Source organism: Lactuca sativa, chromosome 3, assembly GCF_002870075.4.
Source record: "Lactuca sativa cultivar Salinas chromosome 3, Lsat_Salinas_v11, whole genome shotgun sequence".
In the NCBI taxonomy this organism is placed as follows: Eukaryota; Viridiplantae; Streptophyta; class Magnoliopsida; order Asterales; family Asteraceae; genus Lactuca; species Lactuca sativa.
In genome coordinates this window covers 109,341,162-109,368,904 of record NC_056625.2, presented here as the reverse complement: position 1 = coordinate 109,368,904, position 27,743 = coordinate 109,341,162, and the positions used below count along the sequence as shown (strand labels likewise).

At 35.2% G+C, this 27,743-nt stretch overlaps 3 protein-coding genes across 15 annotated transcripts; all 3 read left to right on the top strand.

Annotated features, from left to right (window-relative positions):
• Positions 1-509: 509 nt before the first annotated feature.
• Positions 510-6,488, top strand: LOC128132648 (3-epi-6-deoxocathasterone 23-monooxygenase CYP90C1-like). Of its 5 annotated transcripts, XM_052769368.1 has the most exons (9): positions 510-610; positions 690-854; positions 1,452-2,279; positions 3,401-3,740; positions 4,493-4,642; positions 4,711-4,992; positions 5,088-5,177; positions 5,355-5,540; positions 6,050-6,488. In XM_052769368.1, exons 3-9 carry the CDS (start codon positions 2,035-2,037, stop codon positions 6,260-6,262), a joined length of 1,506 nt encoding a protein of 501 aa, XP_052625328.1. In that variant the 5' UTR covers positions 510-610; positions 690-854; positions 1,452-2,034; the 3' UTR covers positions 6,263-6,488. The 5 variants fall into 5 exon arrangements, with proteins under 5 accessions (XP_052625328.1, XP_052625330.1, XP_052625327.1 ...); XM_052769370.1 differs by lacking the exon at positions 510-610 and having other exon boundaries at positions 617-854; positions 2,113-2,279; XM_052769367.1 differs by lacking the exon at positions 510-610 and having other exon boundaries at positions 617-854; positions 2,012-2,279.
• Positions 6,489-10,488: 4,000 nt separating this feature from the next.
• LOC128132647 (3-epi-6-deoxocathasterone 23-monooxygenase CYP90C1-like) lies at positions 10,489-16,467 on the top strand. Of its 5 annotated transcripts, XM_052769363.1 has the most exons (9): positions 10,489-10,589; positions 10,669-10,833; positions 11,431-12,258; positions 13,380-13,719; positions 14,472-14,621; positions 14,690-14,971; positions 15,067-15,156; positions 15,334-15,519; positions 16,029-16,467. In XM_052769363.1, exons 3-9 carry the CDS (start codon positions 12,014-12,016, stop codon positions 16,239-16,241), a joined length of 1,506 nt encoding a protein of 501 aa, XP_052625323.1. In that variant the 5' UTR covers positions 10,489-10,589; positions 10,669-10,833; positions 11,431-12,013; the 3' UTR covers positions 16,242-16,467. The 5 variants fall into 5 exon arrangements, with proteins under 5 accessions (XP_052625323.1, XP_052625325.1, XP_052625322.1 ...); XM_052769365.1 differs by lacking the exon at positions 10,489-10,589 and having other exon boundaries at positions 10,596-10,833; positions 12,092-12,258; XM_052769362.1 differs by lacking the exon at positions 10,489-10,589 and having other exon boundaries at positions 10,596-10,833; positions 11,991-12,258.
• A 3,998-nt stretch (positions 16,468-20,465) lies between these two features.
• LOC128132646 (3-epi-6-deoxocathasterone 23-monooxygenase CYP90C1-like) lies at positions 20,466-26,444 on the top strand. Of its 5 annotated transcripts, XM_052769358.1 has the most exons (9): positions 20,466-20,566; positions 20,646-20,810; positions 21,408-22,235; positions 23,357-23,696; positions 24,449-24,598; positions 24,667-24,948; positions 25,044-25,133; positions 25,311-25,496; positions 26,006-26,444. In XM_052769358.1, exons 3-9 carry the CDS (start codon positions 21,991-21,993, stop codon positions 26,216-26,218), a joined length of 1,506 nt encoding a protein of 501 aa, XP_052625318.1. In that variant the 5' UTR covers positions 20,466-20,566; positions 20,646-20,810; positions 21,408-21,990; the 3' UTR covers positions 26,219-26,444. The 5 variants fall into 5 exon arrangements, with proteins under 5 accessions (XP_052625318.1, XP_052625320.1, XP_052625317.1 ...); XM_052769360.1 differs by lacking the exon at positions 20,466-20,566 and having other exon boundaries at positions 20,573-20,810; positions 22,069-22,235; XM_052769357.1 differs by lacking the exon at positions 20,466-20,566 and having other exon boundaries at positions 20,573-20,810; positions 21,968-22,235.
• Positions 26,445-27,743: the final 1,299 nt, after the last annotated feature.

The window sequence follows — 27,743 nt, the reverse complement described above, 5'->3', positions numbered from 1 at the left end:
AGGACAAGATCATTTTAAGGGGGGGGGGGGGGGGGGTGGAATCGTAACAACCCGAAAATCCTTCTGTTAACGAAACGAACCTTCCGTTAGTCGAGAAATAATTGTAATAAAGCAATTTTGATTATACGAGTATTAAAAAGGGATAATTAAAAAAAGATATTAAATTAATATGTGAAGGAGGTAATCAATAAGAGAAATTAAATATCCTCCTACTTTTGATTCTACCAATCCTCCTACCCATTTAAATGACGACATGTGTCATATTAGTATCCTAAAATTTCATTAAATGAACATTAAATGTTACACATGTCACCATTTCACTGGGTAGGAGGATATGTAGGAACAAAAAGTAGGAGGATATTTAATTTCTCAATCAATAAATAGAGGAGATATAATCCAATTAAATTGATTTATGGAATTATTAGGGTTAATATAATTCATTAATCGGTGTAAATGGTGTTGAGTATCTAAAATGTCATAAAATGAAACTTAACCTGTCAATGTCAATGTGTCTAGGGTTAGGTTGGAAGGTGGTTTAAAGCCAAACTTGTGGGACTATGGGTGAAATTCGGCTGTAACTTAAAAAAGCTTTGGATTGATTATTCTTCAGGTATGTTTTTATCACGTATGAATTAAGGGGCTGCCCTCCATCGACTCAGGCTATTACCATTTCTTTGTGCATCGATAAGGAGTAGAAGAAGAAAAAAAAGACCGAAACGTGTAGGGGGTGTCGGGCAGCAGAAACGATCGCAAGGAGGGTGGGAAAGAACTCATCGGCAACGCAAGGCAAGAGGTTGTGACAATTGACGGGATTTTCTGTGCAATTGAAGTGTTATGATTGATTCTTCTTCTTTGTAAGTCTAATTCCTTTTCAATCGATGAAGAATTGATTGATTACTTTGGCAATTTCTTCCTATTTGGTGTTAATAATCATACCTTCTTTCTCCTTACAATCATCGACTGTTGATAGGATTAAACTCTAGTTTTATTTGGTGTATTTTGATGGCTAATTGTTGTCAAAATCTTTTTATGAACACCCTCAAGAGTATTATTGCTACTGTTAAAAAATCAATTTCCATCTTTATGGTTGATTTTGGTTATGGATTAATGAGTTAAGTTGTCAATTAACCTTAAAATGCAATGCTGCGAAATTCTGAAAAATTATCAATCTGTCCCTGTTTTGAAAAAAATCTAGAAAAATCACCAGGAGTCGAATTGGGCTCTGAAAGTTTGAATTTTGAGTCTAGTTTGTTCATGATTTTTCCCAAGACCTGATATTATCCCTAACCAAGGTGAAAATCGTCTTTTTCACTGAAATTCGCTGCAGGCATATGCAGTTTTGTAAAATTCATAGAAAACTGTAGAAAAATCAGTTGGATATGTGTGAGTTGTACTTTTAAAGCTAAACATATGAGCTACCTTAATATGGAATAAATTTGAAATTTTTACAGGTTTAAGTGGTGCTAAAGTGGCCTTGAACAGGCTGTTGTTTCAAGTCAAAATTTGAAAATTTGGCTTAATGACCAATTTGCATGTTTGGGTAGTAAAAAAATTCTAGATGTTTTACAGTTGCTAACAAGTTTTCATATTTCAAAAAGCAACCTCAAATATTAAACATTTATTCTATATGTCTCACAAGAAAAATTATTTATTTTATTGGACAAATCGTTCTTTTTATAAAGAACCTGGTTTATCTTTCTTTTTTAAAAAAACTTATCATTATTCCTGGAATAAAAAATTATATTATAAACTCATAATCAGAATGAAGATACATACATTTACAATAAAAACAAGTTGAATCAAAGGCAAAATCGAGAAAGTCAATATCATTTACACCCATCCCCCCCTCTCTCTCTCTCATATTTATTACTCGAAAGCCTCTTGCTTGCTTTTTCTGCTCTATTTAGATTTCAAAATCTTCCCAATTCACTACAAACGTCATAGAAAGAAAACATTCCTTCACAAAACACAACCACCACCTCGAGGAGTTATTTCATATCCGAATTCACAGATTCAAGCTTTTTTCGATTAAGAATGGAGGAAATGAAATGGGTGTTTGGAAATTGGGAATTAATTTGCATATCGATTGTTCTTGGATGGTTATTCTACAAGTATTTGATTGTCCGAAAATGGGGTTTGGGAGATAACCAAGAGGAGGAGCGCCGCCTGCAACCACCGCGAGGCAGCTCAGGTTGGCCGTTGATCGGAGAAACAATTGAATTCATTGCGTCTGGATTCACTTCTCGTCCTGTCAGTTTCATGGAGAAACGCAAGTCTCTGTAAGTGAACTCTTATCCTTTTTCTTGGAGAAATTGGTATTTATTGATAGCAATATTATGTTTTGCATGCTTGGATTTTATGCATTTAGAGTTGTACGTTGTTTTGAGCTTAAGATTTTGTGTTCATTTTGACATTTGACAATTATAGAAATTTTTTTTACTGTAGTTATCAAATGTACAAGTTGTAAAAGCAAAATTTTATGAACTTAATAATAGCATTTTGAAGCTAACATATAAACAATATTTTATTATGATATGGTGTCATGGATCTAATCATCTAAAGGTACAAAATAGTTTTTTGTTGTTATTATTAGATATTACTTTTTAGATTGCATTGATAATTAAATGATGTTAAAAACTATATAATATAGCTAATAGTTGATAGTTGTCAATATGAAAAGGGTCAAATTGAATATAAAGCAAGTCAAGGATTGGTATATTTTACTAAAAAGTAAAAAAGATTCTAAAATAAAATAAACAAAAGTTAACATGGGAAATTGAACATCATTATATCAACAAAAATAGTAATAATAATACATAAAAGTGCATTTGTTTATCCCACCACATCTACATATGATGTTATCACATTACTACCTTCAATAATTGCAATCTATGTATTTGATAATCATACATTGGTTTCAAATGATTAGAAAATGCATAGCGTAAATTATGAAACCTTTTCAAGATAAACTTACAACTCTATTTCTCTAAGTTATATGTTTTGGAAATGGTAACTTTGACCAATTTAACTATGGATAAATCATTTTGATTTTTTTAAAAACATTAATAGCTCCTGTAAAATAAACACATTAGCTTTAGAAAAGATAGATAGAAAATCATAAAAATTATAGTATATAACTTTTTTTTTTTGGTTAAAAAAACCCAATTATGACATTGTAATTTAAAAAATCTATTCAATAGTAGCTATGAAAATTAATACGATGACATTGCTATAATCACAAGAATTTGAAGTACAATCTTATAACAAATTTAGCATAAAATAAGTCTTCTTTAGTTTCATAATCTCTCTCTTACTACTACAAACATATAAATCATCTCATCTTTACATAAACTCTATCTTTATACACCTAATTAAGAAATTTATGTTTCATCTCTCATAGTTATGGGAAGGTGTTTAAGACACACATTTTGGGCAGACCAATTATTGTGTCAACGGATCCGGATGTAAACAAAGTGGTTTTACAAAACCAAGGCAATGTTTTCATCCCGAGTTATCCGAAATCCGTGATCGAGTTGCTTGGTGAATCTTCAATACTCCAAATCAATGGCGGATTACAAAAGAGATTGCATGCGATTATCGGAGGTTTCTTGAGGTCTCCTCAATTCAAAGCTCGCATCACTAAAGATATTGAGAATTCAGTGAAGCTCGCATTGTCTTCTTGGATCGATCGGAAAAATACCCACCACCCTATTGTTTACCTCCAAGATGAAACGAAAAAGGTACACGATTTGACTTTTGTGGTCAAACATATCGTTTTCTTGAACTTATGATTAGTTGATCATATCAATATAGAATTTCCTTAAGATCGAAAAAATTGTTATCTTTTATGAAGTTTTGATGTGGGTAATCGTTATTTTCCATGTCTACATGATTACCTCCTAGAGGAAACAAAAATGGTGAAATCTTTGACTTTTGTGGTCAAACCGACACATAGTTTTCTAGAACATATGAATAGTGTGATCATATCAACATAGAACTTCATCAAGATAACTTAAACTGTTACTTTTTATAGATTTCGGATCTGGGTATTCATTCTTTTTAATACGTATGTAACTACCTCTAAGAGGAAACATGGTGAAATCTTTGACTTTTATGGGTAATCACTAAACATAGAATTTCATCAAGATCACTAAAAATCGTTACCTTTTATATCGTTCTGATGTGGGTGATCATTCTTTTTCCATATCTACATAAATTTGCATCTCGATTTTCACTTTTTTATAATTCATTTACAAAACTATAAGCACGTTGTCAGAGTTCGGCTTTTTCGAACGATTTAAACTTTGTATAATAACTAACATAATCCGAATTTCATTCTTACAAACGATAGATTGTCCCTATAGATCATTTTCAAGAAGTTATGAGTAAAGTGATGATATCAAAACAGAATTTCATCAAGTTTCTACACAATTTTGAATCTCAATTTCACCTTTTTAACGACGCACTCACTTTTTTATGGCTGCTGACGCAGATTACTTTCCAAATTCTTGTGAGGGTGTTGATGAGTGTGGAGCCAGGTGAAGATATGGAGTTCCTCAAGAGAGAATTCATGGAAGTCATCAAAGGCTTAATTTGTCTACCAATCAAACTTCCAGGTTTCAGAATGTATAAATCTCTCCAGGTAATTAATTCATTCATTATAAATTCATTACCAAATCTCAGTGGATCAGTAACTTTGAAATATTGCAGGCTAAAGAAAGAATGTTAAAGATGGTGAGAAAGATTGTAGATGATAGAAAAATGGCAATGGAGAAAAAAGAAACAAAAGATTCAGGTTCACCAAATGACGCCATTGATGTGTTGTTAAGAGATACAGGTGAATCAGATGGGACCCAGCAACGGTTACCCTTGGATTTCATCAGTGGGAACATTATTGAGATGATGATCCCTGGGGAAGACTCGGTGCCCATGATCATGACTCTAGCTGTCAAATACTTGAGTGATAATCCTGTTGCTCTTTCTTGTCTTATGGTGCGTATCAACTATGAAATGAATACATTTATGTTTTTCAACAACTTGTTTGAGACTTTGAGCTATGATTTGATTGAGTTTTATATGAATGGCAGGAGGAAAATGATGAATTAAAGAAGCGAAAGGATGAATCGGGCGAAGGGTATGCTTGGACCGATTATGTCTCACTTCCGTTTACTCAAGGCGTAAGTTTCGTGTCTTTAGATGGGGAGGGTATTTATGTCTTTTTGGATCGGACAAAATACTACAAATTTTGTTATTTTTGATATCGGTTATAGTATAATGCATGTCAAACACAGTACAACTTGTTTTGTCTTGTCTGTGTAGAAAACGAGGTGTAAAGAAATTGGTTTTTATTATAGGTGATAAGTGAGACTCTTCGGATGGCGAATATCATCAATGCGATTTGGAGAAAAGCTGTTGAAGACGTAGAAATCAAAGGCTACTTGATCCCAAAAGGATGGTGTGTTTTGGCATCATTGACTTCCGTTCATATGGATGAAGAAAACTATGAAAACCCCGATGAATTTGATCCATGGAGATGGGAGGTAAATAAGTGATTCTTTATATGTTTACAATATCTATACCTTTTGTCAGGTCAAGGGTTCGAGTCTCAGCAGTTAGCACCACAATGTGGAAGTTTTAATTCCAGTGTGAATTGTTGGGAACCATCGAGACTTATGTCAGTAGCGCCTAGTGGGCCACTGTCTACCTAGGGGGTGTTTGACTTATCTTTTTTAGAGGCAAAAGTCCTTTTTGGAAAAGTTACAAAAAGTCAGATTTTCCTGACTTTTCCAAAAAGTCAGTTTTTCTTATATCCAAAATCCAAAAGTAGCTTTTAAAATGCTTTTACCAAACATCTTTTACATTTTATCTTTCCAAAAAGAACTTTTGCCTCTTAAAAAGATAAGCCAAACATCCCCCTAATTTACCCTTCACATGATGTTCATGGTGCAGAGTGGTGTGTGTTAGCTTAAGGGTTGTTAGAAAAATAACCCTTTGTAAAATAATTTTAATATGTTTACTGAATTTACATTATATTGGTATCTATGTGTAGAAAACGGGAGCGAGTGTCAATAGCAACAAGTTTACACCGTTTGGTGGTGGACAAAGGTTGTGTCCCGGTTTGGAGTTCTCAAGGCTAGAAATCAGTATTTTCCTTCATCATTTTGTCACGAGTTACACTTGGGTTGCGGAAGAAGATCAGATTGTATATTTTCCAACGGTTAAGACAAAAAGAAAGTTACCTATCATGGTGACACCCAGATGAAATCAGTGACAAAAAGATATTTGATTAATAATTAATCGTATGAGTCATGGTAAATTTATTACAATTTGTTTGGGCATAAGGTGTATATATTATGATGAACAAAGGTTTGATTGTTTGTTTCTGGTCAACTTCAGTTTTGGGTTTATACTGTTTTGCTTTTACATAAAATAAGTGTTCAATTTGACCCTATTAATTTAGTTAGTCCATTCTTGGACATATTCATATACGGCTAAATATGATATTGGTGATGGCTAAATATGATATTGGTGATCCGTACAAGAAAAATCAAGGGTATTTTACTATATCTTTTAGTGAAGTTCTTTTCTAGGTTATATCATGACCTAATTAAGTTATATGTAAATCAAGATTAATTTAATTTCTTATGCATAATTGATGGTGATATAATGTTTTTATGATAAATAACAAAAATCAAAACACAAAATCTTTAATACGTTTAGGGATGTCGTGGTTGTGTGGGTGGGTGGATGGGTGTGGGGGAGATATGATAAGACATTTTTGTTTCGATTAATAATTGCTAAAATAAAAGGTTAGTAAAGGACATTCTTGTTTTTGTAATAGAACATAAGAAATGATAGCTACTATCTGTCTTTAGCCAAATAATGACAAATACCTTCATACACAAAATCAAATTGAAAATTGCACCAAACACCATTAACTTCAATAAGATCCATTCTAGTAAGAAAGCGTTTCATGTATTCAAAGACTTCGCTGCTCTGCTGGACATTTTCTACCCCTTGTTCTCGGTATTTAATTTGTTGCTGAATTGAGTCCACCAAGGGCTAACCAACAGCCCACTAAACTCAAGATTTTGGTTATCATTATTCATACTTTCCACCCCTCTTTGTTATTATTACCATTTTGACCTCTCCCTTCATTTTGACCCAAGGTACGCCCAGCGTATGCTGCAACTGGCCTAAACCTCGTTCTATTAGTTAAGACCCAACGTACAATTCTAGATTTAGGTTTATTAAAGTGCATTAAGCCAATAAGTTGCAAACTTTATGCTTTTGCATGTCTTAATGGGGAAAAACTTGGATTAAACCACATTATCTTCATCATACCACCTTAAATCCTTGCATGCTTGGACTTAATCCATCAATACTCCGTTTTCATGCTCAAGGGACGTTGGAAACACTAGGATCTAACATTATAACCTTCTGGAGTAGCTCATACTCTCAACAAAATATCTCAAGGACCATTTAATGATTAAATTAGCCCTAAAATACAAACTAACTGTAACATCCGGATTCCCAGGTATATTATTTTATTCATTTTATTTTTGGAGTTGTGGAGGAACTCGGCGAGTTGGTGTCAAGACTCGCCGAGTAGGGTCGCGGATGTTCATTCGGGTTCACGTCCGGACTCGGCGAGTCCACGCTGTTTAATGAAGCCCTAATTTCCAGGGTTTGGGACCTATTTAAAGGCCCTTATGGCCGTCAATAGCGGCTACCACACCCCAGAGAGAGACCTAGACCGTTGGTGAGGTAAGGAGCGGCCATTGTTGATCTCTTGTTGGTATAAATTGAAGGAGAAGGTGATCAAGGCAAGAGAAGGCTGAAGGAAGTGTAAATCCAGCGATTTCATTGTTCAAGGGTTTCATATTGAGGTATTCCTTCGGACTTTCTCCAGTTTTGGGTGGTTATTCATAGAGTTAGGGTTTTCAAACCCTTTAGAAGATGATTATGTAGAGTATTTGGTCCCTTCTCGAGTTTGTGCCTTGGATCTGGACTCAAAGAGGTCCAGAGACCTTAACCCAGGGAGCTTTATGAGTCATTTTGGGGTTATTGGACTTAGGTTGCCATTTTTGGGGCCAAATCACCATTTGATGCCATTTTGTTGATATATAAGCATCAAGTTTCGAACTTTACGTGACATTCATGCTTGGGAAGGCCAGATCTATGGTTTAGGGGTACAGATCTGACCTCAGGAGGTCAGTAGAGTTTGTGCATGGCATGAACTCGCCGAGTTGTTCTTGAGACTCGGCGAGTAGGGTTAGGGTTTCACGTAAATCACTCAGTGAGTAGACTTGCCGAGTTGGGGGATAACTCAGTGAGTCAGAAGGGGATTAGAGGACTGGAGTTCGAGGCGGTACTCGCCGATTTGTTCTTGAGACTCGGCGAGTTGAGTCGGGGTGGCCCCGCGATTCATGCCTGGTGACTCGTCGAGCAAGGGGAGGGACTCGACGCGCCAAGCGGGACTAAAGAGTTAGTGGGCATGTGTAGACTCGCCGATTCGCCAACGTACACTCGACGAGTTGGGTCAAAGTTTGACCGTTGACTTTCGTTGACTTTTAGGTTTTGGTCAACAATAGTATTTTTGGATCAGAAAGGGGTAAAATGGTCTTTTACCCTTCTGTGGATTTTAGGAAGGGGTGTAGTCTAGCCTTGGGAGCCGTTAATGATTTAAATAATTACTTTATGTGATTAGGTGGGGCTAGGTCGTTGTTTCGAGGTTCAGAGATACCGAGTGGTGACTTTCTGAGACATTCCCGAGGTGAGTCTTCTCACTATACATTACCTAGTGTGGAAACCCTGAGCAGACCGGAGGGTCTTTTATGTTATGTGCTATTTGTGTATATGTGTTTGTGATATATGTATGCTGTGTGATATAGACCGGACCGGAGGGTCCAATGATATAGACCGGGCCGGAGGGTCCAACGAGACAGACCGGGTCGGAGGACCCAACGATACGGAACTGGAGGGTTCCGCTGAGATACATCGACCGGAGGGTCATATTGTAGCCTTGAGTGGTGTATGTGTTGTATGTGGTATTTTGGGGAACTCACTAAGAATTTATGCTTACCGTGTTGTGTGAAATGTGTTTAAGGTACCAGCGAGGATCGTGGGAAGGCGCCAGCTTGATTGTACACATTGTTGGAGTATTTTGCTGAGATTCTGGGGAGATGTTTTGATTACTTATATTTTGAGATGAATGTTTATGATTTGAGATACATTTTGATTTTATTATGAATTATGAAATTTGAAAAAAAAAATTGAAAAAAGTCGGTGTTACAAGTTGGTATTAGAGCCTTGGTTTGAGGGATTCGGATTCACCTTCGGGTGTATTTGAACTTAAACTGAGGATTTGAGAAAAAAAATTTAAGACCAACAAATTTTCTAAAGTAAAGAAATATGAAAGAGATGGAAAGAAACAGTGTGTACAATCAGCAAGCGCCCGAACGGTGATTTCCCAAAATACCCTTATGTTTTATATTATGAGATATTATGTAATGAGTTATGCATGCTTGGGTAGGCTAGGTAATCATGATAGGACTAGAGTGGCCTGATTTGTGATGCCTTAGCCTAGGAGATTCCTGCTACTAAGAGAATACTTGTGAGTGAGTAGGTAGTAATAAGGAGCTTATGAGGGGCTGATTAGGGTATAGCCTGTATATGGTATGCTTGTGATTTGGGATCCTAGGAAGAAGACTGGGAGTGAGTACTGATACGATGTGGAAGGTAGTATAGGGCCCATACTACTGGAAACATTGGATTGGTGGTCAGTCCGAGTAAGATTCCTTAGGAAACCAAAGAATCAAGTAGGGTGAGTGATCGAGTGTGAGTGATCTCGATTGGGTCTCTGATTGTTTTGTGATTTTATTTCAAAGACAGCATGGTGGTTACGAGACGACAGGATGGGGACAGTGGTACTAGTGGTACTCGTTACCCTAACTTATTCGTAGCCGTAACTGATTCTAAGGACAAGATCATTTTAAGGGGGGGGGGGGGGGGGTGGAATCGTAACAACCCGAAAATCCTTCTGTTAACGAAACGAACCTTCCGTTAGTCGAGAAATAATTGTAATAAAGCAATTTTGATTATACGAGTATTAAAAAGGGATAATTAAAAAAAGATATTAAATTAATATGTGAAGGAGGTAATCAATAAGAGAAATTAAATATCCTCCTACTTTTGATTCTACCAATCCTCCTACCCATTTAAATGACGACATGTGTCATATTAGTATCCTAAAATTTCATTAAATGAACATTAAATGTTACACATGTCACCATTTCACTGGGTAGGAGGATATGTAGGAACAAAAAGTAGGAGGATATTTAATTTCTCAATCAATAAATAGAGGAGATATAATCCAATTAAATTGATTTATGGAATTATTAGGGTTAATATAATTCATTAATCGGTGTAAATGGTGTTGAGTATCTAAAATGTCATAAAATGAAACTTAACCTGTCAATGTCAATGTGTCTAGGGTTAGGTTGGAAGGTGGTTTAAAGCCAAACTTGTGGGACTATGGGTGAAATTCGGCTGTAACTTAAAAAAGCTTTGGATTGATTATTCTTCAGGTATGTTTTTATCACGTATGAATTAAGGGGCTGCCCTCCATCGACTCAGGCTATTACCATTTCTTTGTGCATCGATAAGGAGTAGAAGAAGAAAAAAAAGACCGAAACGTGTAGGGGGTGTCGGGCAGCAGAAACGATCGCAAGGAGGGTGGGAAAGAACTCATCGGCAACGCAAGGCAAGAGGTTGTGACAATTGACGGGATTTTCTGTGCAATTGAAGTGTTATGATTGATTCTTCTTCTTTGTAAGTCTAATTCCTTTTCAATCGATGAAGAATTGATTGATTACTTTGGCAATTTCTTCCTATTTGGTGTTAATAATCATACCTTCTTTCTCCTTACAATCATCGACTGTTGATAGGATTAAACTCTAGTTTTATTTGGTGTATTTTGATGGCTAATTGTTGTCAAAATCTTTTTATGAACACCCTCAAGAGTATTATTGCTACTGTTAAAAAATCAATTTCCATCTTTATGGTTGATTTTGGTTATGGATTAATGAGTTAAGTTGTCAATTAACCTTAAAATGCAATGCTGCGAAATTCTGAAAAATTATCAATCTGTCCCTGTTTTGAAAAAAATCTAGAAAAATCACCAGGAGTCGAATTGGGCTCTGAAAGTTTGAATTTTGAGTCTAGTTTGTTCATGATTTTTCCCAAGACCTGATATTATCCCTAACCAAGGTGAAAATCGTCTTTTTCACTGAAATTCGCTGCAGGCATATGCAGTTTTGTAAAATTCATAGAAAACTGTAGAAAAATCAGTTGGATATGTGTGAGTTGTACTTTTAAAGCTAAACATATGAGCTACCTTAATATGGAATAAATTTGAAATTTTTACAGGTTTAAGTGGTGCTAAAGTGGCCTTGAACAGGCTGTTGTTTCAAGTCAAAATTTGAAAATTTGGCTTAATGACCAATTTGCATGTTTGGGTAGTAAAAAAATTCTAGATGTTTTACAGTTGCTAACAAGTTTTCATATTTCAAAAAGCAACCTCAAATATTAAACATTTATTCTATATGTCTCACAAGAAAAATTATTTATTTTATTGGACAAATCGTTCTTTTTATAAAGAACCTGGTTTATCTTTCTTTTTTAAAAAAACTTATCATTATTCCTGGAATAAAAAATTATATTATAAACTCATAATCAGAATGAAGATACATACATTTACAATAAAAACAAGTTGAATCAAAGGCAAAATCGAGAAAGTCAATATCATTTACACCCATCCCCCCCTCTCTCTCTCTCATATTTATTACTCGAAAGCCTCTTGCTTGCTTTTTCTGCTCTATTTAGATTTCAAAATCTTCCCAATTCACTACAAACGTCATAGAAAGAAAACATTCCTTCACAAAACACAACCACCACCTCGAGGAGTTATTTCATATCCGAATTCACAGATTCAAGCTTTTTTCGATTAAGAATGGAGGAAATGAAATGGGTGTTTGGAAATTGGGAATTAATTTGCATATCGATTGTTCTTGGATGGTTATTCTACAAGTATTTGATTGTCCGAAAATGGGGTTTGGGAGATAACCAAGAGGAGGAGCGCCGCCTGCAACCACCGCGAGGCAGCTCAGGTTGGCCGTTGATCGGAGAAACAATTGAATTCATTGCGTCTGGATTCACTTCTCGTCCTGTCAGTTTCATGGAGAAACGCAAGTCTCTGTAAGTGAACTCTTATCCTTTTTCTTGGAGAAATTGGTATTTATTGATAGCAATATTATGTTTTGCATGCTTGGATTTTATGCATTTAGAGTTGTACGTTGTTTTGAGCTTAAGATTTTGTGTTCATTTTGACATTTGACAATTATAGAAATTTTTTTTACTGTAGTTATCAAATGTACAAGTTGTAAAAGCAAAATTTTATGAACTTAATAATAGCATTTTGAAGCTAACATATAAACAATATTTTATTATGATATGGTGTCATGGATCTAATCATCTAAAGGTACAAAATAGTTTTTTGTTGTTATTATTAGATATTACTTTTTAGATTGCATTGATAATTAAATGATGTTAAAAACTATATAATATAGCTAATAGTTGATAGTTGTCAATATGAAAAGGGTCAAATTGAATATAAAGCAAGTCAAGGATTGGTATATTTTACTAAAAAGTAAAAAAGATTCTAAAATAAAATAAACAAAAGTTAACATGGGAAATTGAACATCATTATATCAACAAAAATAGTAATAATAATACATAAAAGTGCATTTGTTTATCCCACCACATCTACATATGATGTTATCACATTACTACCTTCAATAATTGCAATCTATGTATTTGATAATCATACATTGGTTTCAAATGATTAGAAAATGCATAGCGTAAATTATGAAACCTTTTCAAGATAAACTTACAACTCTATTTCTCTAAGTTATATGTTTTGGAAATGGTAACTTTGACCAATTTAACTATGGATAAATCATTTTGATTTTTTTAAAAACATTAATAGCTCCTGTAAAATAAACACATTAGCTTTAGAAAAGATAGATAGAAAATCATAAAAATTATAGTATATAACTTTTTTTTTTTGGTTAAAAAAACCCAATTATGACATTGTAATTTAAAAAATCTATTCAATAGTAGCTATGAAAATTAATACGATGACATTGCTATAATCACAAGAATTTGAAGTACAATCTTATAACAAATTTAGCATAAAATAAGTCTTCTTTAGTTTCATAATCTCTCTCTTACTACTACAAACATATAAATCATCTCATCTTTACATAAACTCTATCTTTATACACCTAATTAAGAAATTTATGTTTCATCTCTCATAGTTATGGGAAGGTGTTTAAGACACACATTTTGGGCAGACCAATTATTGTGTCAACGGATCCGGATGTAAACAAAGTGGTTTTACAAAACCAAGGCAATGTTTTCATCCCGAGTTATCCGAAATCCGTGATCGAGTTGCTTGGTGAATCTTCAATACTCCAAATCAATGGCGGATTACAAAAGAGATTGCATGCGATTATCGGAGGTTTCTTGAGGTCTCCTCAATTCAAAGCTCGCATCACTAAAGATATTGAGAATTCAGTGAAGCTCGCATTGTCTTCTTGGATCGATCGGAAAAATACCCACCACCCTATTGTTTACCTCCAAGATGAAACGAAAAAGGTACACGATTTGACTTTTGTGGTCAAACATATCGTTTTCTTGAACTTATGATTAGTTGATCATATCAATATAGAATTTCCTTAAGATCGAAAAAATTGTTATCTTTTATGAAGTTTTGATGTGGGTAATCGTTATTTTCCATGTCTACATGATTACCTCCTAGAGGAAACAAAAATGGTGAAATCTTTGACTTTTGTGGTCAAACCGACACATAGTTTTCTAGAACATATGAATAGTGTGATCATATCAACATAGAACTTCATCAAGATAACTTAAACTGTTACTTTTTATAGATTTCGGATCTGGGTATTCATTCTTTTTAATACGTATGTAACTACCTCTAAGAGGAAACATGGTGAAATCTTTGACTTTTATGGGTAATCACTAAACATAGAATTTCATCAAGATCACTAAAAATCGTTACCTTTTATATCGTTCTGATGTGGGTGATCATTCTTTTTCCATATCTACATAAATTTGCATCTCGATTTTCACTTTTTTATAATTCATTTACAAAACTATAAGCACGTTGTCAGAGTTCGGCTTTTTCGAACGATTTAAACTTTGTATAATAACTAACATAATCCGAATTTCATTCTTACAAACGATAGATTGTCCCTATAGATCATTTTCAAGAAGTTATGAGTAAAGTGATGATATCAAAACAGAATTTCATCAAGTTTCTACACAATTTTGAATCTCAATTTCACCTTTTTAACGACGCACTCACTTTTTTATGGCTGCTGACGCAGATTACTTTCCAAATTCTTGTGAGGGTGTTGATGAGTGTGGAGCCAGGTGAAGATATGGAGTTCCTCAAGAGAGAATTCATGGAAGTCATCAAAGGCTTAATTTGTCTACCAATCAAACTTCCAGGTTTCAGAATGTATAAATCTCTCCAGGTAATTAATTCATTCATTATAAATTCATTACCAAATCTCAGTGGATCAGTAACTTTGAAATATTGCAGGCTAAAGAAAGAATGTTAAAGATGGTGAGAAAGATTGTAGATGATAGAAAAATGGCAATGGAGAAAAAAGAAACAAAAGATTCAGGTTCACCAAATGACGCCATTGATGTGTTGTTAAGAGATACAGGTGAATCAGATGGGACCCAGCAACGGTTACCCTTGGATTTCATCAGTGGGAACATTATTGAGATGATGATCCCTGGGGAAGACTCGGTGCCCATGATCATGACTCTAGCTGTCAAATACTTGAGTGATAATCCTGTTGCTCTTTCTTGTCTTATGGTGCGTATCAACTATGAAATGAATACATTTATGTTTTTCAACAACTTGTTTGAGACTTTGAGCTATGATTTGATTGAGTTTTATATGAATGGCAGGAGGAAAATGATGAATTAAAGAAGCGAAAGGATGAATCGGGCGAAGGGTATGCTTGGACCGATTATGTCTCACTTCCGTTTACTCAAGGCGTAAGTTTCGTGTCTTTAGATGGGGAGGGTATTTATGTCTTTTTGGATCGGACAAAATACTACAAATTTTGTTATTTTTGATATCGGTTATAGTATAATGCATGTCAAACACAGTACAACTTGTTTTGTCTTGTCTGTGTAGAAAACGAGGTGTAAAGAAATTGGTTTTTATTATAGGTGATAAGTGAGACTCTTCGGATGGCGAATATCATCAATGCGATTTGGAGAAAAGCTGTTGAAGACGTAGAAATCAAAGGCTACTTGATCCCAAAAGGATGGTGTGTTTTGGCATCATTGACTTCCGTTCATATGGATGAAGAAAACTATGAAAACCCCGATGAATTTGATCCATGGAGATGGGAGGTAAATAAGTGATTCTTTATATGTTTACAATATCTATACCTTTTGTCAGGTCAAGGGTTCGAGTCTCAGCAGTTAGCACCACAATGTGGAAGTTTTAATTCCAGTGTGAATTGTTGGGAACCATCGAGACTTATGTCAGTAGCGCCTAGTGGGCCACTGTCTACCTAGGGGGTGTTTGACTTATCTTTTTTAGAGGCAAAAGTCCTTTTTGGAAAAGTTACAAAAAGTCAGATTTTCCTGACTTTTCCAAAAAGTCAGTTTTTCTTATATCCAAAATCCAAAAGTAGCTTTTAAAATGCTTTTACCAAACATCTTTTACATTTTATCTTTCCAAAAAGAACTTTTGCCTCTTAAAAAGATAAGCCAAACATCCCCCTAATTTACCCTTCACATGATGTTCATGGTGCAGAGTGGTGTGTGTTAGCTTAAGGGTTGTTAGAAAAATAACCCTTTGTAAAATAATTTTAATATGTTTACTGAATTTACATTATATTGGTATCTATGTGTAGAAAACGGGAGCGAGTGTCAATAGCAACAAGTTTACACCGTTTGGTGGTGGACAAAGGTTGTGTCCCGGTTTGGAGTTCTCAAGGCTAGAAATCAGTATTTTCCTTCATCATTTTGTCACGAGTTACACTTGGGTTGCGGAAGAAGATCAGATTGTATATTTTCCAACGGTTAAGACAAAAAGAAAGTTACCTATCATGGTGACACCCAGATGAAATCAGTGACAAAAAGATATTTGATTAATAATTAATCGTATGAGTCATGGTAAATTTATTACAATTTGTTTGGGCATAAGGTGTATATATTATGATGAACAAAGGTTTGATTGTTTGTTTCTGGTCAACTTCAGTTTTGGGTTTATACTGTTTTGCTTTTACATAAAATAAGTGTTCAATTTGACCCTATTAATTTAGTTAGTCCATTCTTGGACATATTCATATACGGCTAAATATGATATTGGTGATGGCTAAATATGATATTGGTGATCCGTACAAGAAAAATCAAGGGTATTTTACTATATCTTTTAGTGAAGTTCTTTTCTAGGTTATATCATGACCTAATTAAGTTATATGTAAATCAAGATTAATTTAATTTCTTATGCATAATTGATGGTGATATAATGTTTTTATGATAAATAACAAAAATCAAAACACAAAATCTTTAATACGTTTAGGGATGTCGTGGTTGTGTGGGTGGGTGGATGGGTGTGGGGGAGATATGATAAGACATTTTTGTTTCGATTAATAATTGCTAAAATAAAAGGTTAGTAAAGGACATTCTTGTTTTTGTAATAGAACATAAGAAATGATAGCTACTATCTGTCTTTAGCCAAATAATGACAAATACCTTCATACACAAAATCAAATTGAAAATTGCACCAAACACCATTAACTTCAATAAGATCCATTCTAGTAAGAAAGCGTTTCATGTATTCAAAGACTTCGCTGCTCTGCTGGACATTTTCTACCCCTTGTTCTCGGTATTTAATTTGTTGCTGAATTGAGTCCACCAAGGGCTAACCAACAGCCCACTAAACTCAAGATTTTGGTTATCATTATTCATACTTTCCACCCCTCTTTGTTATTATTACCATTTTGACCTCTCCCTTCATTTTGACCCAAGGTACGCCCAGCGTACGCTGCAACTGGCCTAAACCTCGTTCTATTAGTTAAGACCCAACGTACAATTCTAGATTTAGGTTTATTAAAGTGCATTAAGCCAATAAGTTGCAAACTTTATGCTTTTGCATGTCTTAATGGGGAAAAACTTGGATTAAACCACATTATCTTCATCATACCACCTTAAATCCTTGCATGCTTGGACTTAATCCATCAATACTCCGTTTTCATGCTCAAGGGACGTTGGAAACACTAGGATCTAACATTATAACCTTCTGGAGTAGCTCATACTCTCAACAAAATATCTCAAGGACCATTTAATGATTAAATTAGCCCTAAAATACAAACTAACTGTAACATCCGGATTCCCAGGTATATTATTTTATTCATTTTATTTTTGGAGTTGTGGAGGAACTCGGCGAGTTGGTGTCAAGACTCGCCGAGTAGGGTCGCGGATGTTCATTCGGGTTCACGTCCGGACTCGGCGAGTCCACGCTGTTTAATGAAGCCCTAATTTCCAGGGTTTGGGACCTATTTAAAGGCCCTTATGGCCGTCAATAGCGGCTACCACACCCCAGAGAGAGACCTAGACCGTTGGTGAGGTAAGGAGCGGCCATTGTTGATCTCTTGTTGGTATAAATTGAAGGAGAAGGTGATCAAGGCAAGAGAAGGCTGAAGGAAGTGTAAATCCAGCGATTTCATTGTTCAAGGGTTTCATATTGAGGTATTCCTTCGGACTTTCTCCAGTTTTGGGTGGTTATTCATAGAGTTAGGGTTTTCAAACCCTTTAGAAGATGATTATGTAGAGTATTTGGTCCCTTCTCGAGTTTGTGCCTTGGATCTGGACTCAAAGAGGTCCAGAGACCTTAACCCAGGGAGCTTTATGAGTCATTTTGGGGTTATTGGACTTAGGTTGCCATTTTTGGGGCCAAATCACCATTTGATGCCATTTTGTTGATATATAAGCATCAAGTTTCGAACTTTACGTGACATTCATGCTTGGGAAGGCCAGATCTATGGTTTAGGGGTACAGATCTGACCTCAGGAGGTCAGTAGAGTTTGTGCATGGCATGAACTCGCCGAGTTGTTCTTGAGACTCGGCGAGTAGGGTTAGGGTTTCACGTAAATCACTCAGTGAGTAGACTTGCCGAGTTGGGGGATAACTCAGTGAGTCAGAAGGGGATTAGAGGACTGGAGTTCGAGGCGGTACTCGCCGATTTGTTCTTGAGACTCGGCGAGTTGAGTCGGGGTGGCCCCGCGATTCATGCCTGGTGACTCGTCGAGCAAGGGGAGGGACTCGACGCGCCAAGCGGGACTAAAGAGTTAGTGGGCATGTGTAGACTCGCCGATTCGCCAACGTACACTCGACGAGTTGGGTCAAAGTTTGACCGTTGACTTTCGTTGACTTTTAGGTTTTGGTCAACAATAGTATTTTTGGATCAGAAAGGGGTAAAATGGTCTTTTACCCTTCTGTGGATTTTAGGAAGGGGTGTAGTCTAGCCTTGGGAGCCGTTAATGATTTAAATAATTACTTTATGTGATTAGGTGGGGCTAGGTCGTTGTTTCGAGGTTCAGAGATACCGAGTGGTGACTTTCTGAGACATTCCCGAGGTGAGTCTTCTCACTATACATTACCTAGTGTGGAAACCCTGAGCAGACCGGAGGGTCTTTTATGTTATGTGCTATTTGTGTATATGTGTTTGTGATATATGTATGCTGTGTGATATAGACCGGACCGGAGGGTCCAATGATATAGACCGGGCCGGAGGGTCCAACGAGACAGACCGGGTCGGAGGACCCAACGATACGGAACTGGAGGGTTCCGCTGAGATACATCGACCGGAGGGTCATATTGTAGCCTTGAGTGGTGTATGTGTTGTATGTGGTATTTTGGGGAACTCACTAAGAATTTATGCTTACCGTGTTGTGTGAAATGTGTTTAAGGTACCAGCGAGGATCGTGGGAAGGCGCCAGCTTGATTGTACACATTGTTGGAGTATTTTGCTGAGATTCTGGGGAGATGTTTTGATTACTTATATTTTGAGATGAATGTTTATGATTTGAGATACATTTTGATTTTATTATGAATTATGAAATTTGAAAAAAAAAATTGAAAAAAGTCGGTGTTACAAGTTGGTATTAGAGCCTTGGTTTGAGGGATTCGGATTCACCTTCAGGTGTATTTGAACTTAAACTGAGGATTTGAGAAAAAAATTTTAAGACCAACAAATTTTCTAAAGTAAAGAAATATGAAAGAGATGGAAAGAAACAGTGTGTACAATCAGCAAGCGCCCGAACGGTGATTTCCCAAAATACCCTTATGTTTTATATTATGAGATATTATGTAATGAGTTATGCATGCTTGGGTAGGCTAGGTAATCATGATAGGACTAGAGTGGCCTGATTTGTGATGCCTTAGCCTAGGAGATTCCTGCTACTAAGAGAATACTTGTGAGTGAGTAGGTAGCAATAAGGAGCTTATGAGGGGCTGATTAGGGTATAGCCTGTATATGGTATGCTTGTGATTTGGGATCCTAGGAAGAAGACTGGGAGTGAGTACTGATACGATGTGGAAGGTAGTATAGGGCCCATACTACTGGAAACATTGGATTGGTGGTCAGTCCGAGTAAGATTCCTTAGGAAACCAAAGAATCAAGTAGGGTGAGTGATCGAGTGTGAGTGATCTCGATTGGGTCTCTGATTGTTTTGTGATTTTATTTCAAAGACAGCATGGTGGTTACGAGACGACAGGATGGGGACAGTGGTACTAGTGGTACTCGTTACCCTAACTTATTCGTAGCCGTAACTGATTCTAAGGACAAGATCATTTTAAGGGGGGGGGGGGGGGTGGAATCGTAACAACCCGAAAATCCTTCTGTTAACGAAGCGAACCTTCCGTTAGTCGAGAAATAATTGTAATAAAGCAATTTTGATTATACGAGTATTAAAAAGGGATAATTAAAAAAAGATATTAAATTAATATGTGAAGGAGGTAATCAATAAGAGAAATTAAATATCCTCCTACTTTTGATTCTACCAATCCTCCTACCCATTTAAATGACGACATGTGTCATATTAGTATCCTAAAATTTCATTAAATGAACATTAAATGTTACACATGTCACCATTTCACTGGGTAGGAGGATATGTAGGAACAAAAAGTAGGAGGATATTTAATTTCTCAATCAATAAATAGAGGAGATATAATCCAATTAAATTGATTTATGGAATTATTAGGGTTAATATAATTCATTAATCGGTGTAAATGGTGTTGAGTATCTAAAATGTCATAAAATGAAACTTAACCTGTCAATGTCAATGTGTCTAGGGTTAGGTTGGAAGGTGGTTTAAAGCCAAACTTGTGGGACTATGGGTGAAATTCGGCTGTAACTTAAAAAAGCTTTGGATTGATTATTCTTCAGGTATGTTTTTATCACGTATGAATTAAGGGGCTGCCCTCCATCGACTCAGGCTATTACCATTTCTTTGTGCATCGATAAGGAGTAGAAGAAGAAAAAAAAGACCGAAACGTGTAGGGGGTGTCGGGCAGCAGAAACGATCGCAAGGAGGGTGGGAAAGAACTCATCGGCAACGCAAGGCAAGAGGTTGTGACAATTGACGGGATTTTCTGTGCAATTGAAGTGTTATGATTGATTCTTCTTCTTTGTAAGTCTAATTCCTTTTCAATCGATGAAGAATTGATTGATTACTTTGGCAATTTCTTCCTATTTGGTGTTAATAATCATACCTTCTTTCTCCTTACAATCATCGACTGTTGATAGGATTAAACTCTAGTTTTATTTGGTGTATTTTGATGGCTAATTGTTGTCAAAATCTTTTTATGAACACCCTCAAGAGTATTATTGCTACTGTTAAAAAATCAATTTCCATCTTTATGGTTGATTTTGGTTATGGATTAATGAGTTAAGTTGTCAATTAACCTTAAAATGCAATGCTGCGAAATTCTGAAAAATTATCAATCTGTCCCTGTTTTGAAAAAAATCTAGAAAAATCACCAGGAGTCGAATTGGGCTCTGAAAGTTTGAATTTTGAGTCTAGTTTGTTCATGATTTTTCCCAAGACCTGATATTATCCCTAACCAAGGTGAAAATCGTCTTTTTCACTGAAATTCGCTGCAGGCATATGCAGTTTTGTAAAATTCATAGAAAACTGTAGAAAAATCAGTTGGATATGTGTGAGTTGTACTTTTAAAGCTAAACATATGAGCTACCTTAATATGGAATAAATTTGAAATTTTTACAGGTTTAAGTGGTGCTAAAGTGGCCTTGAACAGGCTGTTGTTTCAAGTCAAAATTTGAAAATTTGGCTTAATGACCAATTTGCATGTTTGGGTAGTAAAAAAATTCTAGATGTTTTACAGTTGCTAACAAGTTTTCATATTTCAAAAAGCAACCTCAAATATTAAACATTTATTCTATATGTCTCACAAGAAAAATTATTTATTTTATTGGACAAATCGTTCTTTTTATAAAGAACCTGGTTTATCTTTCTTTTTTAAAAAAACTTATCATTATTCCTGGAATAAAAAATTATATTATAAACTCATAATCAGAATGAAGATACATACATTTACAATAAAAACAAGTTGAATCAAAGGCAAAATCGAGAAAGTCAATATCATTTACACCCATCCCCCCCTCTCTCTCTCTCATATTTATTACTCGAAAGCCTCTTGCTTGCTTTTTCTGCTCTATTTAGATTTCAAAATCTTCCCAATTCACTACAAACGTCATAGAAAGAAAACATTCCTTCACAAAACACAACCACCACCTCGAGGAGTTATTTCATATCCGAATTCACAGATTCAAGCTTTTTTCGATTAAGAATGGAGGAAATGAAATGGGTGTTTGGAAATTGGGAATTAATTTGCATATCGATTGTTCTTGGATGGTTATTCTACAAGTATTTGATTGTCCGAAAATGGGGTTTGGGAGATAACCAAGAGGAGGAGCGCCGCCTGCAACCACCGCGAGGCAGCTCAGGTTGGCCGTTGATCGGAGAAACAATTGAATTCATTGCGTCTGGATTCACTTCTCGTCCTGTCAGTTTCATGGAGAAACGCAAGTCTCTGTAAGTGAACTCTTATCCTTTTTCTTGGAGAAATTGGTATTTATTGATAGCAATATTATGTTTTGCATGCTTGGATTTTATGCATTTAGAGTTGTACGTTGTTTTGAGCTTAAGATTTTGTGTTCATTTTGACATTTGACAATTATAGAAATTTTTTTTACTGTAGTTATCAAATGTACAAGTTGTAAAAGCAAAATTTTATGAACTTAATAATAGCATTTTGAAGCTAACATATAAACAATATTTTATTATGATATGGTGTCATGGATCTAATCATCTAAAGGTACAAAATAGTTTTTTGTTGTTATTATTAGATATTACTTTTTAGATTGCATTGATAATTAAATGATGTTAAAAACTATATAATATAGCTAATAGTTGATAGTTGTCAATATGAAAAGGGTCAAATTGAATATAAAGCAAGTCAAGGATTGGTATATTTTACTAAAAAGTAAAAAAGATTCTAAAATAAAATAAACAAAAGTTAACATGGGAAATTGAACATCATTATATCAACAAAAATAGTAATAATAATACATAAAAGTGCATTTGTTTATCCCACCACATCTACATATGATGTTATCACATTACTACCTTCAATAATTGCAATCTATGTATTTGATAATCATACATTGGTTTCAAATGATTAGAAAATGCATAGCGTAAATTATGAAACCTTTTCAAGATAAACTTACAACTCTATTTCTCTAAGTTATATGTTTTGGAAATGGTAACTTTGACCAATTTAACTATGGATAAATCATTTTGATTTTTTTAAAAACATTAATAGCTCCTGTAAAATAAACACATTAGCTTTAGAAAAGATAGATAGAAAATCATAAAAATTATAGTATATAACTTTTTTTTTTTGGTTAAAAAAACCCAATTATGACATTGTAATTTAAAAAATCTATTCAATAGTAGCTATGAAAATTAATACGATGACATTGCTATAATCACAAGAATTTGAAGTACAATCTTATAACAAATTTAGCATAAAATAAGTCTTCTTTAGTTTCATAATCTCTCTCTTACTACTACAAACATATAAATCATCTCATCTTTACATAAACTCTATCTTTATACACCTAATTAAGAAATTTATGTTTCATCTCTCATAGTTATGGGAAGGTGTTTAAGACACACATTTTGGGCAGACCAATTATTGTGTCAACGGATCCGGATGTAAACAAAGTGGTTTTACAAAACCAAGGCAATGTTTTCATCCCGAGTTATCCGAAATCCGTGATCGAGTTGCTTGGTGAATCTTCAATACTCCAAATCAATGGCGGATTACAAAAGAGATTGCATGCGATTATCGGAGGTTTCTTGAGGTCTCCTCAATTCAAAGCTCGCATCACTAAAGATATTGAGAATTCAGTGAAGCTCGCATTGTCTTCTTGGATCGATCGGAAAAATACCCACCACCCTATTGTTTACCTCCAAGATGAAACGAAAAAGGTACACGATTTGACTTTTGTGGTCAAACATATCGTTTTCTTGAACTTATGATTAGTTGATCATATCAATATAGAATTTCCTTAAGATCGAAAAAATTGTTATCTTTTATGAAGTTTTGATGTGGGTAATCGTTATTTTCCATGTCTACATGATTACCTCCTAGAGGAAACAAAAATGGTGAAATCTTTGACTTTTGTGGTCAAACCGACACATAGTTTTCTAGAACATATGAATAGTGTGATCATATCAACATAGAACTTCATCAAGATAACTTAAACTGTTACTTTTTATAGATTTCGGATCTGGGTATTCATTCTTTTTAATACGTATGTAACTACCTCTAAGAGGAAACATGGTGAAATCTTTGACTTTTATGGGTAATCACTAAACATAGAATTTCATCAAGATCACTAAAAATCGTTACCTTTTATATCGTTCTGATGTGGGTGATCATTCTTTTTCCATATCTACATAAATTTGCATCTCGATTTTCACTTTTTTATAATTCATTTACAAAACTATAAGCACGTTGTCAGAGTTCGGCTTTTTCGAACGATTTAAACTTTGTATAATAACTAACATAATCCGAATTTCATTCTTACAAACGATAGATTGTCCCTATAGATCATTTTCAAGAAGTTATGAGTAAAGTGATGATATCAAAACAGAATTTCATCAAGTTTCTACACAATTTTGAATCTCAATTTCACCTTTTTAACGACGCACTCACTTTTTTATGGCTGCTGACGCAGATTACTTTCCAAATTCTTGTGAGGGTGTTGATGAGTGTGGAGCCAGGTGAAGATATGGAGTTCCTCAAGAGAGAATTCATGGAAGTCATCAAAGGCTTAATTTGTCTACCAATCAAACTTCCAGGTTTCAGAATGTATAAATCTCTCCAGGTAATTAATTCATTCATTATAAATTCATTACCAAATCTCAGTGGATCAGTAACTTTGAAATATTGCAGGCTAAAGAAAGAATGTTAAAGATGGTGAGAAAGATTGTAGATGATAGAAAAATGGCAATGGAGAAAAAAGAAACAAAAGATTCAGGTTCACCAAATGACGCCATTGATGTGTTGTTAAGAGATACAGGTGAATCAGATGGGACCCAGCAACGGTTACCCTTGGATTTCATCAGTGGGAACATTATTGAGATGATGATCCCTGGGGAAGACTCGGTGCCCATGATCATGACTCTAGCTGTCAAATACTTGAGTGATAATCCTGTTGCTCTTTCTTGTCTTATGGTGCGTATCAACTATGAAATGAATACATTTATGTTTTTCAACAACTTGTTTGAGACTTTGAGCTATGATTTGATTGAGTTTTATATGAATGGCAGGAGGAAAATGATGAATTAAAGAAGCGAAAGGATGAATCGGGCGAAGGGTATGCTTGGACCGATTATGTCTCACTTCCGTTTACTCAAGGCGTAAGTTTCGTGTCTTTAGATGGGGAGGGTATTTATGTCTTTTTGGATCGGACAAAATACTACAAATTTTGTTATTTTTGATATCGGTTATAGTATAATGCATGTCAAACACAGTACAACTTGTTTTGTCTTGTCTGTGTAGAAAACGAGGTGTAAAGAAATTGGTTTTTATTATAGGTGATAAGTGAGACTCTTCGGATGGCGAATATCATCAATGCGATTTGGAGAAAAGCTGTTGAAGACGTAGAAATCAAAGGCTACTTGATCCCAAAAGGATGGTGTGTTTTGGCATCATTGACTTCCGTTCATATGGATGAAGAAAACTATGAAAACCCCGATGAATTTGATCCATGGAGATGGGAGGTAAATAAGTGATTCTTTATATGTTTACAATATCTATACCTTTTGTCAGGTCAAGGGTTCGAGTCTCAGCAGTTAGCACCACAATGTGGAAGTTTTAATTCCAGTGTGAATTGTTGGGAACCATCGAGACTTATGTCAGTAGCGCCTAGTGGGCCACTGTCTACCTAGGGGGTGTTTGACTTATCTTTTTTAGAGGCAAAAGTCCTTTTTGGAAAAGTTACAAAAAGTCAGATTTTCCTGACTTTTCCAAAAAGTCAGTTTTTCTTATATCCAAAATCCAAAAGTAGCTTTTAAAATGCTTTTACCAAACATCTTTTACATTTTATCTTTCCAAAAAGAACTTTTGCCTCTTAAAAAGATAAGCCAAACATCCCCCTAATTTACCCTTCACATGATGTTCATGGTGCAGAGTGGTGTGTGTTAGCTTAAGGGTTGTTAGAAAAATAACCCTTTGTAAAATAATTTTAATATGTTTACTGAATTTACATTATATTGGTATCTATGTGTAGAAAACGGGAGCGAGTGTCAATAGCAACAAGTTTACACCGTTTGGTGGTGGACAAAGGTTGTGTCCCGGTTTGGAGTTCTCAAGGCTAGAAATCAGTATTTTCCTTCATCATTTTGTCACGAGTTACACTTGGGTTGCGGAAGAAGATCAGATTGTATATTTTCCAACGGTTAAGACAAAAAGAAAGTTACCTATCATGGTGACACCCAGATGAAATCAGTGACAAAAAGATATTTGATTAATAATTAATCGTATGAGTCATGGTAAATTTATTACAATTTGTTTGGGCATAAGGTGTATATATTATGATGAACAAAGGTTTGATTGTTTGTTTCTGGTCAACTTCAGTTTTGGGTTTATACTGTTTTGCTTTTACATAAAATAAGTGTTCAATTTGACCCTATTAATTTAGTTAGTCCATTCTTGGACATATTCATATACGGCTAAATATGATATTGGTGATGGCTAAATATGATATTGGTGATCCGTACAAGAAAAATCAAGGGTATTTTACTATATCTTTTAGTGAAGTTCTTTTCTAGGTTATATCATGACCTAATTAAGTTATATGTAAATCAAGATTAATTTAATTTCTTATGCATAATTGATGGTGATATAATGTTTTTATGATAAATAACAAAAATCAAAACACAAAATCTTTAATACGTTTAGGGATGTCGTGGTTGTGTGGGTGGGTGGATGGGTGTGGGGGAGATATGATAAGACATTTTTGTTTCGATTAATAATTGCTAAAATAAAAGGTTAGTAAAGGACATTCTTGTTTTTGTAATAGAACATAAGAAATGATAGCTACTATCTGTCTTTAGCCAAATAATGACAAATACCTTCATACACAAAATCAAATTGAAAATTGCACCAAACACCATTAACTTCAATAAGATCCATTCTAGTAAGAAAGCGTTTCATGTATTCAAAGACTTCGCTGCTCTGCTGGACATTTTCTACCCCTTGTTCTCGGTATTTAATTTGTTGCTGAATTGAGTCCACCAAGGGCTAACCAACAGCCCACTAAACTCAAGATTTTGGTTATCATTATTCATACTTTCCACCCCTCTTTGTTATTATTACCATTTTGACCTCTCCCTTCATTTTGACCCAAGGTACGCCCAGCGTATGCTGCAACTGGCCTAAACCTCGTTCTATTAGTTAAGACCCAACGTACAATTCTAGATTTAGGTTTATTAAAGTGCATTAAGCCAATAAGTTGCAAACTTTATGCTTTTGCATGTCTTAATGGGGAAAAACTTGGATTAAACCACATTATCTTCATCATACCACCTTAAATCCTTGCATGCTTGGACTTAATCCATCAATACTCCGTTTTCATGCTCAAGGGACGTTGGAAACACTAGGATCTAACATTATAACCTTCTGGAGTAGCTCATACTCTCAACAAAATATCTCAAGGACCATTTAATGATTAAATTAGCCCTAAAATACAAACTAACTGTAACATCCGGATTCCCAGGTATATTATTTTATTCATTTTATTTTTGGAGTTGTGGAGGAACTCGGCGAGTTGGTGTCAAGACTCGCCGAGTAGGGTCGCGGATGTTCATTCGGGTTCACGTCCGGACTCGGCGAGTCCACGCTGTTTAATGAAGCCCTAATTTCCAGGGTTTGGGACCTATTTAAAGGCCCTTATGGCCGTCAATAGCGGCTACCACACCCCAGAGAGAGACCTAGACCGTTGGTGAGGTAAGGAGCGGCCATTGTTG